Source organism: Protopterus annectens, chromosome 2.part0 (genome assembly GCF_019279795.1).
Source record: "Protopterus annectens isolate FY-2018-M chromosome 2.part0, PAN1.0, whole genome shotgun sequence".
Lineage (NCBI taxonomy): Eukaryota > Metazoa > Chordata > Ceratodontiformes > Protopteridae > Protopterus > Protopterus annectens.
Window position 1 is genome coordinate 1,172,030,984 of NC_056728.1, and position 18,322 is coordinate 1,172,049,305.

Consider the following 18,322-nt stretch of genomic DNA (forward strand, 5'->3'; position numbering starts at 1 on the left):
TGATGACTGAAAATGCGGACATGCAAAATCACTATCTCTAAGAATGGATATTCTACTACAAGATGACATAATCTTTCCACTGCCTGTCCTCTATGGTTCAAACATAGCAGATCTGTTAACAGAAGTACATGCTGCAAAGATATGTATGGGAATAATTTGTAATGAGTAAAGGAGTTCTGGAATTTTAAAGCAAATGGTACCAGAAAATGGTGTCCATAACTTGAATCTTACAATTGTATTGTATGCCATAACTTTGAGCTCATTCTGCCTTTAACAGGCTTGTGAAATGTAAGCAAGAGTTTGTATGGTCTACACAATGCAAGCCAGAAAGTTGGAGTTCATTCTCTAGAGTAGGAGACAAAACTGTAGTTCGTTTACATTCAACAAGGAAATTTAAGAAAGATGGAGTGCGCTTATTTTGTCTATGTAACCAAAAGTTCCATTTCATTCTATACAAAGCAAACAAAAAAATTGGAATTTGTTCTATACAAAGCAGGGAAAAAAGTTAAAAGTGTATTCTATACAATGCACACAAACTACTTGGAGTTTGCTTTTTCACTACAATGTAAACAACAAACTTGGCCTTCATTATATTCAAGTTGTTCATTCCATAGAGTGGATGCAAGAAAGCTCGAGTATGTTCTTTCTGTGCAAAGCAGGAATGAAGGTTGAAATCTGCTCTATACAATGCAAGTAAGAAACTTGGAGTTTGTTACAAGCAAAGAAAAAAATAAAGGTCATTCTACACAATGGAAGTAAGAAAGCTGGAGTTTGTTCTGCACAGTACAAGCAACAAAAGTTGAGTTCTCTCTGTACAATGGATGCAAGAAAGCTGAAATGTCTATACAATGCAAGCAAGAATGTTAAGAGTGCGTTCTACACAATGAAAACAAGAAAGTTTGAGTTTGTTCTGAGCAGCAGACGTAAGAAAGTTGGCCTTTATTCCATACAGTGCAGACAAGAAAGATATCTGTTCATTTTGTATTTATTTATTTTCACTGTATTGATAAGGTTAGTACCACTAGACCAATGGCTTCTTTTCAGGGAAAACCTGTGGTGGTATTCATACTAAACTGGGGAAATTTGGCCAGGGCACTAGGGAACTTCCTCCCATCTTTTTTTGTTAGTTCCATGGGATCTTTTATATCTACCAGAGCTACCCCCAGTCCATGTAGAATGGGGCCTCTGTTTAAAATCTTATCCAAAGGACAGTTCACCCTATAACATATAGTTTCATTTTAGAAGACATAAACAATAAAGCCGGTATAATACATGCAAGAAAGTGTCAGTTTCCTCATTCTAAACAATGCAAGGAAAAATACTAGAGGTAATTTTATACAAGGGAAACAAGGAAGTTGGAGTTCATTCAATACACTAGAAGGAGAAAGCTGGGATATTTTTTTCATTCTGTACAGTGTAACCAAGAAAATTAGATTATTTAAAGCAACTGGGCAAGCACATTGGTTTCAACTTACACACAGATACTGAATCCCTGCAAATCATGTTGTACCTCTTCATATTCACAGGGAAAGCCATGCAACATGTCATGAGGAATTAACAAGGTAAGATACTTTAGCTCTAAAAATCAAAAACAAATTTGCAAAGACACTTCATGTCTGACCTGAGCTGTCTTGAAAACATATCTTCTAAATAAGTACCATGCAAGATGTTTTAAGCTTCATTGTCTTCATTTTAGAGGGCAGAGCTAGATCATGGTCAAATGGGCCCCTAGAGTCATTCCAGTGCACCAATACTTGGCTAGCACTCTCCATTTACCATAAACCCTGTTCAAACCCATCAGTGTGCATGCTACAATCTTCTTTACTTCTACAGTGATTGCAGATATGTAGACTTAATTTAAAAATGTCATATTTTATAGCACAGACACTGATAGCCATTTGCTAAACAAAACAATACAGTGTCACAATGAACACAGACTTAGTATGAGCAACAGTAAACCTTTATGCCCTTGAAACTCACCTTCATTGAAACTGCATTGAAACTCGCATTCACAAAAAATGTATTTGACCAGCAATGGATTAAGTGTACCTTTGGGCTGGTTTCAAACCATTGGCCCACTGCAAACATTTTTAGAGTAGTGCATAAATCCATGTGTTCTTTGATTAACCATCCTGATTACTTTTAAATTATATACCTTGTATAACACAGCAACACTTGTTAAGAGTGTATGTCAATGCTGCTAAAAGGTACATGTATGATATAAATGGACATAATAGTCTCCATTTGCATATCAGTGCCAGGGTAGCTCACAGCAGCCTCTTGCAATTTGTTCTAGTTAGACAATAATTTCAGCACAAAATACAATAACATGGTGTCTTCCTGGCTGAGATTGTATTTAGTAATGTGCAAGCATGGGATCGGAAATTCTGTGGTCAATGGGACGTCAGTGGTCCCTTTACTGGATGATTGTTTTTTGGTGGCTTCATCAATGCTCTCATTGTAGTATTTCTAGACAATGTAGATCTATGAGTGCAGCCTCTTGGAGGTTTCTATAAACTAGTGTGGAAGACATCATCTTAGAATCCCCCTCAGCACATGCTTCTTGACACTGTCCATTGTCAGTCATTTTTATGCCCGAAGATGGCCAGGGATGTCAACTTTTAGTTTGTCTAACTGAAGAATCCAGGCTTCAACTCTCCTGCATCATCTGATTCTGATGGCAGACACGATCATCTTGATGACTTTCACACACATGAGGACACAGGCTCTGCAGTGGGTCATAAAATATCAGTGTCCATGAAAGTCATATCACATTTATGGACCTTCTGGTATCAGACCCCTTTCACTGGAGTCTGAGGTACTTAATTATTCTTGACAATCTCAGGGTTGGCCTTCTCTTTCTGAAGAAGAACCTGTACTGTGAAACATGTTACATTTCTCCACATCAGCTTCTTAGCAGTTTAAGATGTGTGGTTCTCCTGGCTGTGAAGGCATTGCAGGATAAGCAGAATAAAGAGCCTTTTCAGATCCAGTCTGATAAATAGTCCATCATTTGGTACCGGAGCATCCAAAGTAGAATGAAAACATATCCCTTTTACTGAGAGGCAATGTATGTCAGGCAAAGGGCCATAGTTGGGGCATCACTTTTACAGTTCTTTACATCCTAGGAACGTGAATGTGAAGGCAGAATGTCTAGATGTCCCTCTCCTCAGGCTGAAGCTGTAAATACCTTCTCTGATCAGGATTCTCTGGAAGTGGGCACCATGGAGATCAAACTCTTTGTCACTGAGGAAATTCAGACCTCTTCTTCATTTTGATGCAGCAGGGCAGAGAAGCTCATAGCATATGCATTCTTCCTACCCATGACTGGGGAGAGCTATTCAAGCCTTTCTAGAATTCATGTTGATTACACACATCAATGCAAACTTTTGAGAAGACTAAATCTCATTACTGCTACCTCTTCATGGACAACAAGGGTTGTGGTTTCATGTTTTCAGGTCTAAGGCAGTACAACCAATCTAGTACTGGTGAAGGAAACTCTGTGGTGCTCTTTGCCCTTACTAAAAATTTTAGAAATAATGGATCTCCTGATAGAGGTGTTGGAGACCATGAAAGCAACTTAAAAGCCTTATAACTGGCAGATTCAGTCTGTCAAATGATAGAGGTTCTTCATGTTGATGGCAAGTAATCCTATGCTATCTCACTGAGTCAGGCACCAAGCAGGTGCTTCTGATTTATTTCTGGCACCTGTATGACAGAGGTCTCAGTTAATCCTTGGTCACGCTGCACATGCTATTTAATTCTGTCCATCCCAACCTTGATCTAACTACCATAGATTTAAGCAATGCAAACATACCTCTCAACCTGAAAACATCAAAAATCTGGACAAGGCCCATAAAAAATAGGTACAAATCCGTACACTGATTAACATAAAAGTAGCATACATAATATGTAACCCCACCCATTCCAATGGAATTATGGGATACCAACTTTCAAACACAAACTGAAGAACAGACAACCAAAATATGGCACTACAGTCCCCCTACAGCTATTCCAGTGTCCCATTAATTACCTGGCTATTTCATCCCATTTACCATAAACACTAATGTGCATACTGCTTTAGTTCTACATTAATTATTTGGATTTTATTTGTTACATTTTATAGAACAATGCACAAACACTAATAGATATCTGCTAAACAAAGCAATACTGTCTCACAATGAAAATAAACATAGCATAGCATTAAAACTTTTCTTCTCTTGAAACTCACATTCATTGAAACAGCATTGAAAACCATAACACATCCAAAGAAAATGCATCTGGTCAGTGGTGGATAAAGATTACATTTGGGCTGTTTTCAAATCATAGGCCCCTTGCACATAAAACAAGAAACATACATGGGTTCTTTGATACACCTTCCTGACCTTATTAAATTATATTCCTTGTATAATACAGCACACTTGTTAGACTTAGAGCACATTTTAAATTTATTGCTTGAACAATTTTCCAGTAGGCAATGAAACAAAATGAACCAATGAAAACTTGCCCAATTCAGAACATTTCCATCATAAAGGTCTACTTCCACACACATTTTCTTCCTTATAATGCAGCACAAAATATAATCATTCTGATTTTCTGTTCCTAGATTTGAGTTAATATTTTTTGCTCTTTCCACTGAGACACAAATGCCCTTGTACTTGACATTTGCTCACTTCTGTTTTATCTGTAGCTACACCCTTGACTTGTTACACCCAGCCCCTTTAAAAGTATAACATAGCACTGTATCAGCAATGCATCTACAGAATGTGGGCGTAGAACCCACAGTCGTCTGCATCAAAAGCAAGCATTTAACCTGTTATGCTATTAACAATGCAAGCAGACAGCATAAGCCACATTAAACTTCTCTTCCCATGAAGCTCTCACCGATTTGTAAAATCCATTCAACACACAACTGTATCTCAACTTTGCAGCACAAGAAATCCAAATTTTATTTTTTTGGGGGGGGGGACAAAAGCCCAAAACCCTTTGGACACATTTTAAACCTTGCTTATATAATTTTGGAAAGTTGCTAGAATAAAATGATGTGTTACCACTATCCGTTTCACTGCCAAGTCTTAAACCCAGGACACTATGCACTACAGTCAGAGCAACATACCACTATGCCAAATCAGCAGTTTCCTGAACTTAAACGGCTATCATTTATTGAATTCAGTTCTCACATCTTACCATAGCTCTCAACCTGTTAGCACAAAACAACCTGGACAAAGCCAATAATAGGCGAATACATTACAGCCATGAAAATATAATGGCTGTGGTGGTGCAGCAGTTAGCATGTTTCCTCACAGTAAGAGGCTCTCTGGTTCGATTTCTGTCTGGAGCGCCTTCTGTGTCGAGTTTGCATGTTCTCCCCGTGGTCGTGGGAACTTGAAAAACATGCAGGTAGGTGCGTGCATCTGTGAATGGGTGTGCCTTTTCTGAAGGCTGGGTGTTGAGATGGCACTATAAAAATTCACTGCCAATCATAAGTGGACAGGTGATCTTCTGTGGCGACCCCTAACTGGGAAAAGACAACATTACAGCCCTAAAAATAGGGACAAATTTCAAATACTGACCTTATTAACTTAGAAAATTGCTAGAATAAAGGTTTTGTGTTACCATTTATTTTCTGAAGAATGTGAAGTCTGAAATTCAAGTGTCTGTCATAAATTCAATACTTCACTGACTTGCCACAAAAAGCCATAAAACCACAGATTTTATAAGGAACAGAACAAATATGAGGCAGAAATCTAGAGTTTCACAAGGGGTGGTGGGTAGGGACTTTAGCCTCTTGTCACTTGAACCAAAAGTTCAAGGTTTGAGCCTGGGTTCCTCCTCTAGCCACCAGGTATATTTACCTGGGACATTTTACATACACACAAAAATCAGAGACAGATGTTAAATATTGCTTTTATATACTTAGAAAGTTGCTTGAATAACTATTTTGCATTTTATGAAGGATGCAAAGTCTGTCATTATTTAGTGACTGCAACCCATTCTTCAACAATTTGGCAGGAAAAACACAATTTTATTAGGAGCAGACAAAATATTTCAGGCAAAATCTGCGGCATTCTGCAAAATCAAAGACATTTGGGAGGTATACTGTCAAGCATGATACCAGGAAAGAGAAAATTGGCATGCTACACACACTTCAATATTCAGTACAGTTTGCACTACCAATCCGTACCCATCTATGACAACCACCACACTTTGTGCCTTTTCTCGTCCACTGTTTCTAACCCTGTTAAATCCTTTAGTCTTGCAAAGAAATTGGAAGGTGGCAGACCACCTGCCCAGTGGATTTCTCATTAGTTACATTTTCTGTGCACTTTAATATGCACCTAAAGTACACCACAACTAAACACACACAAGTGCACACACCATGCTGACCAGGATTAAATCCATCCATTCCGTTCTCACACACAACATTAATTACAGCAGGAAGCAGCTGACCAGGATTAAAACAATTCTGTACACACACTCCTTACTTGTCAGTAAAATCTGTTCTCGCAATGCTGACTAAGTTACTTGTCAGTCATTAAATCCATTCCGTTCTCACACACACAACGTGCAGGAAGCATTTGTGGTTCACACTCACATTTGTTTAAATCCTTTCCGTTTCGCAATGTTAACTCCAGGATGAAGCATTTCTGGTTCCCGTTCGCATTCGAGTTCTAGGAGCTCAATTTCTACAGGCTGGTAGCCCTGATGGAGCTGACGTCACTGTGCACGTGAGGACGTCAGCTCCATCAGCGAGAAAATTAAAAAAACAAAGAAAAAATCGGAAATGAAGGGGTGCCACTCGGGAATCGTGGCACCCCATTATTTGAACCCCAAAACTCAGTAAAACGTGAGTAATTTGGTGCGATTGGGAGGTATGAATGCAAACATTTAAGACTAGGTGCTGTTAGACCTAGATCATGAAGTAGTCCAGGGTATGATTCCTACAGATCCTGTTTGTCTACTGAGTATCAGGCATTGTTCCTGGGTCTGAAAAGGGACTGTGTGTTCAGTGAGTTTAGCTTTTTTGCTGAAATGACTTCTACATCTTCATCACCCTTTGAAATGTATCCCACCTTCTTTGGACTGGAAGATAATGATTGGTAGGACTGCCTTTCCACTGTTCAAGTCCATTGTTTAGTGGCCCTGACATTCATTCTTTGGAATTTTTTTTCTCATGTCCTTCACCTCAGCTTGCATAAATTAGAGCTTTGAACTCTTATCTGTAGAAAACCACATTTTTGTATTTCTTTTCAAGGATCAGATATTTTTTAAGATTAACCAACATTTCTTCATTTCTTATAGTAGTCTCAAAATTGTCTTAAATCAGATCATTTCTTTGTTTTGTTGTTGGGGTACAGGAGAGAATGAATCCTTAAACCTTGATCGTGCAGATTCCCATCTCAGGTCATAGCTGAAATGACTGCATGATTGCCACAAGATGTAATACCTTCTGTTGCCTCTGTTCTAAAGAAAGAACGGTGGGCAGTTGTAAAACAAGTCTTCTCCAACTGAATTGCTCTCCGATTAGTTTTTTTTTTTTTTGCCTTTAAGAGACAAAGTGGCCATTAGGAAGTGCTGTTGTCAAAATTCAATCTACCAGGACTTGAATGCTTCCACTGATTGCTTCAAAAATGTCACCACTGTTGACTCCAGTAATCAGGCCTCCTTTAATAATTTAGTGCTTCAGGGCTCAACCCTCTGAATTTATTTTCAGCTTTATTAGTGGTTTATACCACCTGGAATTTTTCCCTAATTGCAAATCCACTGAGAGAGGCCCCAACATCAGATATAAGTGGTACACCCTTAATATACAAGTCAGCCTATGAGAGACTTTCCTTGGGGATTTTTAATTATCCTTCTACCATGCCCTGTGACTGGGTGGCTCATGCATTCATTGGCTGCTGTCAGATTCTATTTAACTGGGGAAAATGTATGCATATTTTTATATCCCTGTACAGTGAAGTTCTCAAATCATCTTTGTTTTATGTTCTTAACAGGACAGTTCTCATTCAGTTATTGGGACAAACTATTGGATTCAGAGGATATATGTCTGCTGTCTTAGTACAGTATGAAATGCCACAGTATGCAGCAATGGAGGGCGTGCATCCCTGGTCACAGTCTCTTCAGAGAAAAGTGCTCAACTGAGAGTGTAAGGAAGGATGTTTTAAGTCTTACCCCACTGGGACCAAGTTCATGTTTTAACAATAACCCTTATACACAGTATTTCACTTTTTACATGAATTTGTGAATGACATGTTTTTTTTATGGACTGGCAGTTTAGATGACTTGACTGGTTTTCTAAATTACCTTCATGGTACCACAATGTTTCTGAAGTTTAGTCATAATGCTTCTGATAAATCTATAGAATTTTTTGATGTGTTAAATATAATTGATGACGGTAAAATACTTAACACGGGGATTTATATAAAACCATGTAGAACGAATACTTTACTACATAAAACTGGTATGCACCCTAGTCATGTGACTAAGATTGTTTGAAAGGGACAGTTTTTATGTGCCATGCAAATCCACAATGACAATGTGGAGTTGCAAGTTACTTTAAGTAACATGAAGAAGGATTTCTTAGAAAAGTGGTATAGTGTAAGTGATGTTGACAAAAGTCTAGCAGAGACATGGTCTGTTCGAGATACAGTGGGGAGAATGTATTTCTCAGATTCAGCTGAAGAAGTAGCTGTGGTACCTAAACAGGCTAGTAAAAGTTTTAATAAGAATAGGCTGCTCCTTACTTATCCAAGCAATATTAACATTACCTGTCAGGCTGCTAAGAAATATTGTCCACTTTTACTGATTAACTCAGATCTTAGGAGAGTTTTAGATGGAAAAACCTGCTTTCATTTAGAAATAATTTGTTGTTGAAGTGACAGTTATGTTATAAGAATATTGAACAGATTCCTTTTGATAAATCAGATAGATGTGGGGCATTTCGGTGTAGACTATGTATTCTTCTCAATGTATTTGGAGATGTACCTCTCTGGTACACTCACAAACTAAGCAAGAAATTAGTTTTGATTTTTATGCAGATTGTAAGACCAAGAATTTAATATATTATGCTAAAATCAGGATGTGTGCAGCTTTCTACATCAGAAAACAATTAGAATGTTTAAAGAAAGGATTCTGGAACACATGGGGGACATACGTAAAGAAGAGTATGAGTACATTAGCTTAACATGTTATAGAGAATGGAAGCAAATACAGTTTTACGTTTCCTGCATTAGAATTAGTGTCTGAAAATTTGAGGGGTAGGGACTTTAAGAATATCACTGAAAAGAAGGAAATGAAATGGATACTTATTTTAAAAGGAAATGTATTTCCAGGGCTGAATGAACATGTGTCTTTGAAGCCAGTTCTTAAGTCTCGGCTCCTTAAACATTAATATTTAAATGTCAGACAAGTGTGTACCTTTTTCATGATATTATTGGTTCTGATAAGTTTTCTATGTGGCAATGGCAAAATGAGATTTTACCAATAGGGATGACTGCAAGAAGAGGCATAGAAAATAGCCAAGAGGAGACTGGAATTTACTGAAGAAATTTACCAAAGGAACCAAGGTATTGTGAGCAAATAAGTGGAGAGAAAAGGGCAATAGTGTGCAATGAGGCCAAGCAGAGGTTTGGATGGCAAGGTACAGACAAAGTACAGGTAAAAAGAAAGGAATAGGTGAGCGTTAAGTGAAAGACCAGCTATGAAGAGCTTTTAGATGAGCCTAGAACAGAAGCTGCTGTCAAAAAAAGAGCTAATTAGTATGACATATAAAATATTGCTTGATAACTATATAGATCAATCAGAGCAAGTTAGAAAATAATTATTATGGCATACAAAATATTGCATGGTAACTATAAGAATCAGTCACAGTAGATTAGATAAGACTGAGATGAGAAACTAACAATAAGAATCAGTCATGGAGATTAGATAACATTGAGATAAGGGACTATAAAAGGAATTTGTGAATGAACAAGTGGAGGGCATCTGTATGACTCCCAATCATGCAACAATGTCAAGAATGTTTGAGATTTTTGCTTGGACATATTTAAATAAGTATTTTTATACTCCAAACAGACTTCTGAGAATTTTTCACTGACAGCTAGCAAATACTGAAGGTGTAATGGAATAGAAAGAGGTAAGTGGAAAAGTTTTTCTGGGAATGGAATGAGCTGGAAGTTTTTTAAAACTTTCCTATGGAGTACTTTATCAGAAATGTTGGGGGAGCAAATAATTGTAAACAAGGAAATTATTCTTTTGGGCAGGGATATAGGATCTGAATTGTGTAGACATAGTAAGGCTAAGTTTAATTCTGCTGGCTGCCAAAAACACACGTACTAGAAAATGGACATCAACATTTGTACTGAACTGACTGTAATTGAACTACTGAATATTGTAAAGGAGATAGAATAACTGGAAGTGGGATCTTTTGAAAAGGGAAGAAGTAAATTATATAACATTGATGCAATGTATGAGAACAGCATATGCAGAATAATGTTCAGATGAAGGAGTAAGGTTTAAGGGAAGGAATGAACTGAGAAATGTATGTAATGGTGGAGTGAATGATAATTGCTAAAAAGAAAATATGTATGTATGTATGTATGTATACTCTATGTATGTATGTATGCATGTATGTATGTATGTATACTGTATGAAAATAACAATGACAATTAAAGACAAAAATAAGTACCCAGGATTATGCAATATCAGAGCGAACTTTAGACAAAGAGTGACCTTATCTGCCATCACTCTGTACACCACAGACCAGTCTGTAAATCAGTGCAGTGTGAAATAAACTAGAAGCAGCTGCTCAGAGTAAGATACACCCAGAAACACCCAGGCTACTGCATATCACTGTAGAAACAAATAATGATGTTAGAAAATACAGCACTTACAGCACTTCAGTCATTTGATCAAGGTGTTTTAAAAACAGAACTTAGACCACATGATCAGTCAGACCAGACACAAGCATATTGTGGAATACAGGTCAAACACGTAGATATCACTGCAGGCAGCATCTAATACAAAATGTTTTTTATTAAAATGTTATAGTTATGAGTTGAAGTGCCATCTATATGAAAGAAGGAATCATAGCTTTGTCTGTTTCAGCTATTTACCAGGACTGATAAAAGTACCAATACAGACAACATTTAAACTCACTGGTTACTATTCATGGCTGGATTTCTTAAAACTATCTAATTATTCCCAAATTCATTGCATCACTGTGAGATATTCCATACAGTATTGATATAACCCAAGATATAGCATCTGATGACCTAGCTACTTCCACTTAACTATTTCAGATAAGAAATGTGTCATTCAACCTTTAATGGAAACAAGTGGTCCCAAGTTCAAACATGCTGTACCTGCAGATCTGCTCATATAAACAGAAATTTACTTACTAATTTATTTTGAACATCTGTCTTTCCATATATTACTTTAAATTAATGCTATTAACTTACCTCCAAAAAGGGACCCTTTTATAGTACAGCCAAGTACGACAGCAGTTGGTGGCAGGGCAATTGTTTGTCCAGGAGCTGTCAGACCCACAATTACAGCAGTTCCTCGTCCCTCTCTGCAGGCTTGCACAGCAGACAACTTAAATAAAAAAAAATCAAACCATAATAACTAAGGAGGTTACTTGCATGGCTGATTAATAAAAATACTTTAAATAAGCTGGTTTCTTGAATTGCTCATTCATATGTATAACTAAAATAACACTGAAAAAAAGCACATAATTTCATCAAGACACACTTTATACAGTTTTTCTAAGAAATACAGTGGATATAAAAAGTGTACACATCCCTGTTAAAATGATATAAAAAAATGAGACCACAATAAATCATTTCAAAACTTTTCCCACCTTTAATGTGACCTATAACCTGTACAATTCAATTGAAAAATAAACAAATCTGTTAGGGGAAAAATATAAAAAATAAAAAACGTACAATAAGCTGGTTGCATAAACGTGCACACCCTAAAACTAATACTTTGTTGAAGCACATTTTGCTTTAATTACAACATTCAATCTCCTTGGGTCCACACCTGCCATTAATTAAAGAAACTCTGATTAACTCCAAATAAAGTTCAGGTGTCCTAGTAGGATTTTCTTGACATTTACTCAGTTGCCTGCTACAGAAAAATACATGGTTCACAGGGAGCTTACAAAGCATCAAAGGGATCTCATTGTTGAAAGGTATCAGTCAGGAGAAGGGTACAAAAAATTTCCACAGCATTGTATATACCATGGAACACAGTGAAGACAGTCATCAAAAAGTGGAAACAATATCGGACAACAGTGACTTTGCAAAGAACTGGCCGTTCCCTCCAAAATTGAAGAAAAGGCAAGACAAAAACTGTTCAGGGAGGCTGCCAAGAGACCTACATCAACACTGAAGTAGCTGCAGGAATTTCTGGCAAGTACTGGTTGTGTATTAAATGTGACAACAATCTCCCGCATTCTCCATATGTCTGGTCTATGGGGTAGGGTTACAAGGTGAAGCCTTTTCTTACACAAAAAAAAATCCAGGCCTGGCCAAAATTTGAAAAACAATACATCAAGTCTCCCAAAGGCATGGGGAAAAATGTGTTATGGTCTGATGAGACCAAGGCTGAGCTTTCTGGCCACAATTCAAAAAGGTACATTTGGCGCAAAAACAACACTTTGCATCACCAAAAGAACACCATCCCCACAGTGAAGCATGGTGGTGGCAGTATTATGCTTTGAGGTTGCTTTCCTTTAGATGGAACTGGGGCTTTAGTCAAGGTAGAGGAAATTATAAACAGTTCCAAATACCAGTCACTTTTGGCCCAAAACCTTCAGGCATCTGCTAGAAAGCTGAAGATGAAGAGAAATGTCACGCTTCGACATGACAATGACCCTAAGAATACATCCAAATCAAAAAAAGAATGGCTTCAGTAGAAGAAAATTAAAGTATTGGAATGGCCCAGCCAGAGCCCTGACCTAAATCCAATAGAATATCTATGGGATGACCTGAAGAGGGCTGTGCACAAGAGATGACATCACAATCTGACAGATTTGGAGAGCTTTTGCAAGGAAGAGTGGGCAAATATTGTCAAGTCAAGATGTGCTATGCTGACAGACTCCTACCCAAGAAGACTGAATGCTGTAATTAAGTCAAAAGGTGCTTCAACAAAGTATTAGTTTAAGGGTGTGCACACTTATGCAACCAGATTATTCTAGTTTTTATTTTTTTATATTTTTTTTCCCTAACAGATTTGTTTTTCAATTGAATAGTACAGGTTATATGTCATATTAAAGGTGGGAAACATTTTGAAATGATTCATTGTGGTCTCATTTTTTTATTTCACAAAAAATGGCATTTTAACAGGGGTGTGTACATGTTTTATATCCACTGTATACTATTAAATTCCAGATCTTGAACTGTTTTGAGTCCTAGGAAGAATACATTTCATGGGATTTTGTTATTTTATGCCAGAACACTTTATTTCTTCTTTATGCATTAAACTGTAATTTTGTTTTATTTAGTGATCTGTGCTTAGAATCTGTTTTAATTCTACTTTTGTTAAAATGTAAGAAAAAAAAAAGCACAATTAGTATAATAACTAGAAATTACATTTAACAGTCACAGGTGTCAGGTGAATTTCATATTTTAATAATCATAGATAAGTGCCCCTGGCTTTTCATCTTAACTATGTTTTTTTTTCTACTAATATTTGCAGTCAGTGGTATGGTAGTCTGTTGCTCTTCTTTATTACAAATCCACAGTGCTACATTTCAGATGTGGTCAAGTAAAACCAACAAAGTAGGGTTGAGGGGCTATTAAGTCCAAAAAAATATGGCCATAGAGTAATAACCCATCTACATAACTGGCAACCAAGACACTTTAAAATAATTACCATTAAATGTAGGGTCTATTCACAAAGAAAGTGAAATCTGTGAACAAAAGTATAGTTAGTGTGTTTTGAGACCTTTTGTTGACACCATGGCAGTGCAAATAAAAAAAAAGTCTTATCTCACCTCAGTGATAGTCCAATGGTACTGGTAAGCATAACTGAAAGTTGTTATGGCATCTGCTTGGATATAGACTAACTAAAAATTGAAATACATCGAAAATGGGATAATTGGGATAGCAGTCTCCTATAGAAGCAAACCTTGGATCAGGATGCTGTATGACATAATTAGTTCCCTAAGCTGGAAGCAGGCTAATCTACAGAACAGGTCAAAGAGAGACAACATTAAGATAATAGGGTGTGAAGGGAGTGAGAGGGACCACTTTGTGGAAAATCATCTTAAGATGATTCCACAAAGTCAGAATGGGACTGAGCTGCAACCGGATTGGGCTCAGTAAGTGGGATGTAAGTCATGTGATCCTACTCAGCTCAGATAAATTGTAAGTGGTACTAGTCCAGGGAAAATACAGAGATGCTATGATGGGTGGCAAAAGGGGAGGCACTCATAATAGCAAGGTTCAAAATAATGTACAAAAAAATGGAGATTTGCACCAGAAGAGAGTAATACAGTTAATTACTCAGGAGGGAGCAGCAATGGGTGTCATCTACACTGATTAATAATTAGCTGGAAAAGAGGGACATGGAAATGGTCTTTCCACAACAAAGAGGCACTTAATTTATTTACAAACAGGAGACGACTGGAAAAAAAATGGTGGTGGTAGGACAGAAGAGAGACACTGGGAACAGAAGAAAAGGAGCTCCAGTACAGAAGATGAAAAAAATGACTCTCTATTGTAATGTTGGGACTCACAACACTAAGTCCTGACACAAAGAAAAAAAAAGCAAGATTGAAAATAAAAATACAGAAAAGTGAATCTCAAGCACTGCTTTTTTCCTTCAACTGTTTTTTTTTTTTTTTTTTGCTAAAGACTAACTCAAAGGTCACCATACTACAGAGGAAAGAGAATATTCTGTGAAATGTCAATTTCAGTCTTAGTACATTTAAGAGGTTTTTAGTCAGTCAGATTCCACATTACAAGACTTGTCATCTGAGTCCACATATTTCAAACAGTTACTGAAAATATCAGGTAACAGCAGTGATAAGCATAGCTCTCAATTGTACAGAATTCCTCTGTATTTACCAGTTTTGAAGGCAAGATAATGGAGTGCCATGAATTTACGAGTGGCCCCTTCAATTCCCAATTTTTTTTTAAATTTTTATTTAGAATTGTAATGATTTCTTGTATCTCCAAACCTGCAAGGCTCTCATTCTGTGATGGAAATATAACTCATTGCCTTAAAGGAGCACATCAAATGCCAATAGTTCCAAATCTGGCACATAACATAAAGAAAACGTGCTCCAGGACCTCTCTCTTCAGTTGTAGACATCATAACAATTGGACATAATTGGGAAGCAAGAACTAGAACACAAACAGCATTAAACCATGGTAAAAGCTACTACATACACAGCACATTATGTAATGACTTCACACCAGCACCCTTTTATAAACATGGACTGGAGGCAGTCTCAGCTGTAGAGTATGCACCATGACCATCTCCTTCTCTTACTGCTACCCTGCACCTCCTTTAAAACCTATCCATCATGGTTTGTGAAAAGTTAGACCCCCCCCCAAGCCAAAAGAAAAAAAAATGTTTAACATGCCAATACGCTGTGCAAAGTGTTCAGTCATGGGTTTGCCTGTGCAAGGAGGAAAAGGAGACCTGCAGAGGTTAAGAAAGCATAGTGGGACTTTGTTTTCCTCATATTCAAATGATTCTACTATGGCCCAATGAAAATGTTTACTAGTGGATTTTTGAACACATCAAAATTAAGATCTTCAAGGGAACCACCCTCCTCTTCTTCATTCCAGAGATACCTTCTCCTGTTTATTCCAACACTCCTCACATGCATCAGAACTGCACATTTGGGTAGAAGGCAAAGTTCAGCTCACTCTGTTCGTAGAAAGACCAAGACCAGAATTAATTTTAGTTAGCACTTTGACAAATTTCAGAAAGTCTACCTGAAAATCAAGGAATCATTTTAGATCAAAATCAACATCTTTAGCAGGCATTTGATAACTGCAGTCTTTGTCAGCTCAAGTGGGTGCAGCTGGATGAATGTTTGGAGAAACAAGACACTTTAAAGTGCATAGATCATTCATTCTTAAAGCCACTTTCCGAAGTTTCATCTAAGGAAGAATAAGGAAAAACAATACAGACAAACATTTAAGGTCACCATAGAAACCAACAGGACATAAATTAACTCTCGGCTTTCCACACTGGTTCGTCATTTACTTTACAACATACTACCGAGTCTGACCGCACATTTTTCTCACTATTCCAAAGTATATTATCATGTATGTTAACTTAGGGATGCTATCGCAGGTCTCGCTCTACCCACAGACATTCATTATATATTTAAAAATTCAGAAACAGTGATAAAGTGCTTCTAAGGGGAAAAAAATCAAATCATATCATAACAAGCTAAACATTACAAAAGGTGACAGAAATATGTACTACAGACTGGGAGTCTGCATTTTTTTAATAAACAGCCAAGTATTCCTCACTGCATAAAAGAAGCATGAGACATGGCAAACAGGAGTTATGTTAGCATGTGTTTTCCAATATGATGTCTATGGTGACTTGTCAGAAAACCACACAAATTTTATGAGGAACAGAGCAAAATACGAAGCAGAAATCTGGAAAATCTCCAAAAATCTGGATAGTTGAGAGGTATGCCCAGAAGCTTTTTAGCAACTGCTTCAGTTTTTTTTACATTTATTAAAAGTTGCAATATATGTTTGGAATAAGGAAGTAATATATAGCAGTGTGTATGTGTTAGGGTCAGCATAATTATACCTGTCGCAAGCCCAAAATTTGGTGTGTGGGGGATTAAATCAATCCAAATACCACCCCTGAAGCTCAGCGAATAGCAGCTAATGAACAAATATGTGACTGGCTACTAGTTCGGTCAGTATGCATCTAGTCAGGAGTAGTATATATCGCTGGACAAAATGTCTGAAGGCATCAACCCTGTAGCACGTCTGATAATCCTAAAGTCAATGGGATATATGATTACTGTCACACACTCACCCATAACATACCTCTAAATCTCTCAGAGCAAAAAATCTAGACAAAGCCAAAAATAAAGGTGGCACAAAGGCCCAAAAATAGGGACAGATTTTAAATATTGCTCCCATAATCTCACATAGTTGCTAGAATAACAGGTTTTGCAATATTATATATTTTTGGAGATATATGAAGTCAAATGCCTGCCACTATTTATTATTATTTAGTATTTTGAAACTTCACGCTTACTAAAATGTTGGAAGGAATCCTGAACCAGACTCAACTAATCAACAGGGGTGCAGGTTAGTTATTCTTCTGTTCATTCCATAATGCCTGGCAGGGCATGCTGTTCTTTCTGCAACACGTGCAGTAATTGTAGTTTACTCTGCATTTAAAATGTCCCAGATCAGGTCCAGGCTTGATTCTTTACAAAAAACAAAAAGTAAGTAATTGAGTTAAATAGATATTTGTTGTGAACCATGATCATTGCATCCTACTGACTTGCAGATATGCTGGGTATCACATTAATCATACTGGGAAGTACGTTTTCTGTTTGTGACCATTGAAAGTTAAGCATGTTGTTGTTATGTTTTGTTTTAAGAAAGTTCAGTGTGCTGCTATGTTTTGTATTATTTTTTTTGTTTAGGTATGTAATGTACCTGGTTATTACTATTAAAGCATTTACATTTGGTAAATGCATGGATTGTGGTTTCTGTACTGTGACCAATATCTCATTATTTATGAGAATGTGGCTTTGCAGGAATTTTGCACATTTAACATTCACTCCGTGCTTTATGTATAGATCACTGTCCAGTGTGATGCATTCTTTACGTCTCTATCATTCTGTGAACAAATGCATAAGGGAAGTTTATCTGGTATTTATGCTATTTGACTGACTGTATACTCAGATCCCAGATCTTGATACTTCACAATATTTGATGCTGATGCTTGACACTGGTGAATGCTGGTGTGTGTGACTTCAATCTTCATGTTGGTATCCCACAATCCCATTGGAGTTTGCGAGGTTACATTATTATGTATGCAAATTCTATGTTAATCAGTTTTGCAATTTTTGCCCAGTTATGTCTACTTTGCACGGGCCTTTGTCCAGATTTATGATGTTTCCAGGTTCAGATGTATAGTGATAAGGTATCTAAGGGTGCATTAGGCGGTCCTCTGGATGGTGCTAAAAACAAAAGTGACTTGCATGATGACAGACTCATAAATCATAAAGGAAGAGGAATAAAAACCTGAAGCTGGGCTCATATAGATAATGTTTTAGAGGTGGAAAGACTGTTCCTAATGAGGCTTTTAATAA

At 37.1% G+C, this 18,322-nt stretch overlaps 1 protein-coding gene across 3 annotated transcripts in view; it reads right to left on the reverse strand.

The window, feature by feature from the left end:
- The window catches only part of LOC122793406 (alcohol dehydrogenase class-3-like), a 765,188-nt gene that overhangs the window by 43,646 nt on the left and 703,220 nt on the right, over positions 1 to 18,322 (reverse strand). The window contains exon 7 of one of the 3 annotated variants that reach the window (XM_044061386.1): positions 11,463 to 11,598. The exons of the other annotated variants lie outside the window; for them this stretch is intronic. Within the exon in view, the coding sequence (XP_043917321.1) occupies positions 11,463 to 11,598 (136 nt within the window). The remainder of the gene's footprint in view (positions 1 to 11,462; positions 11,599 to 18,322) is intronic. 3 annotated transcript variants of the gene reach the window in all.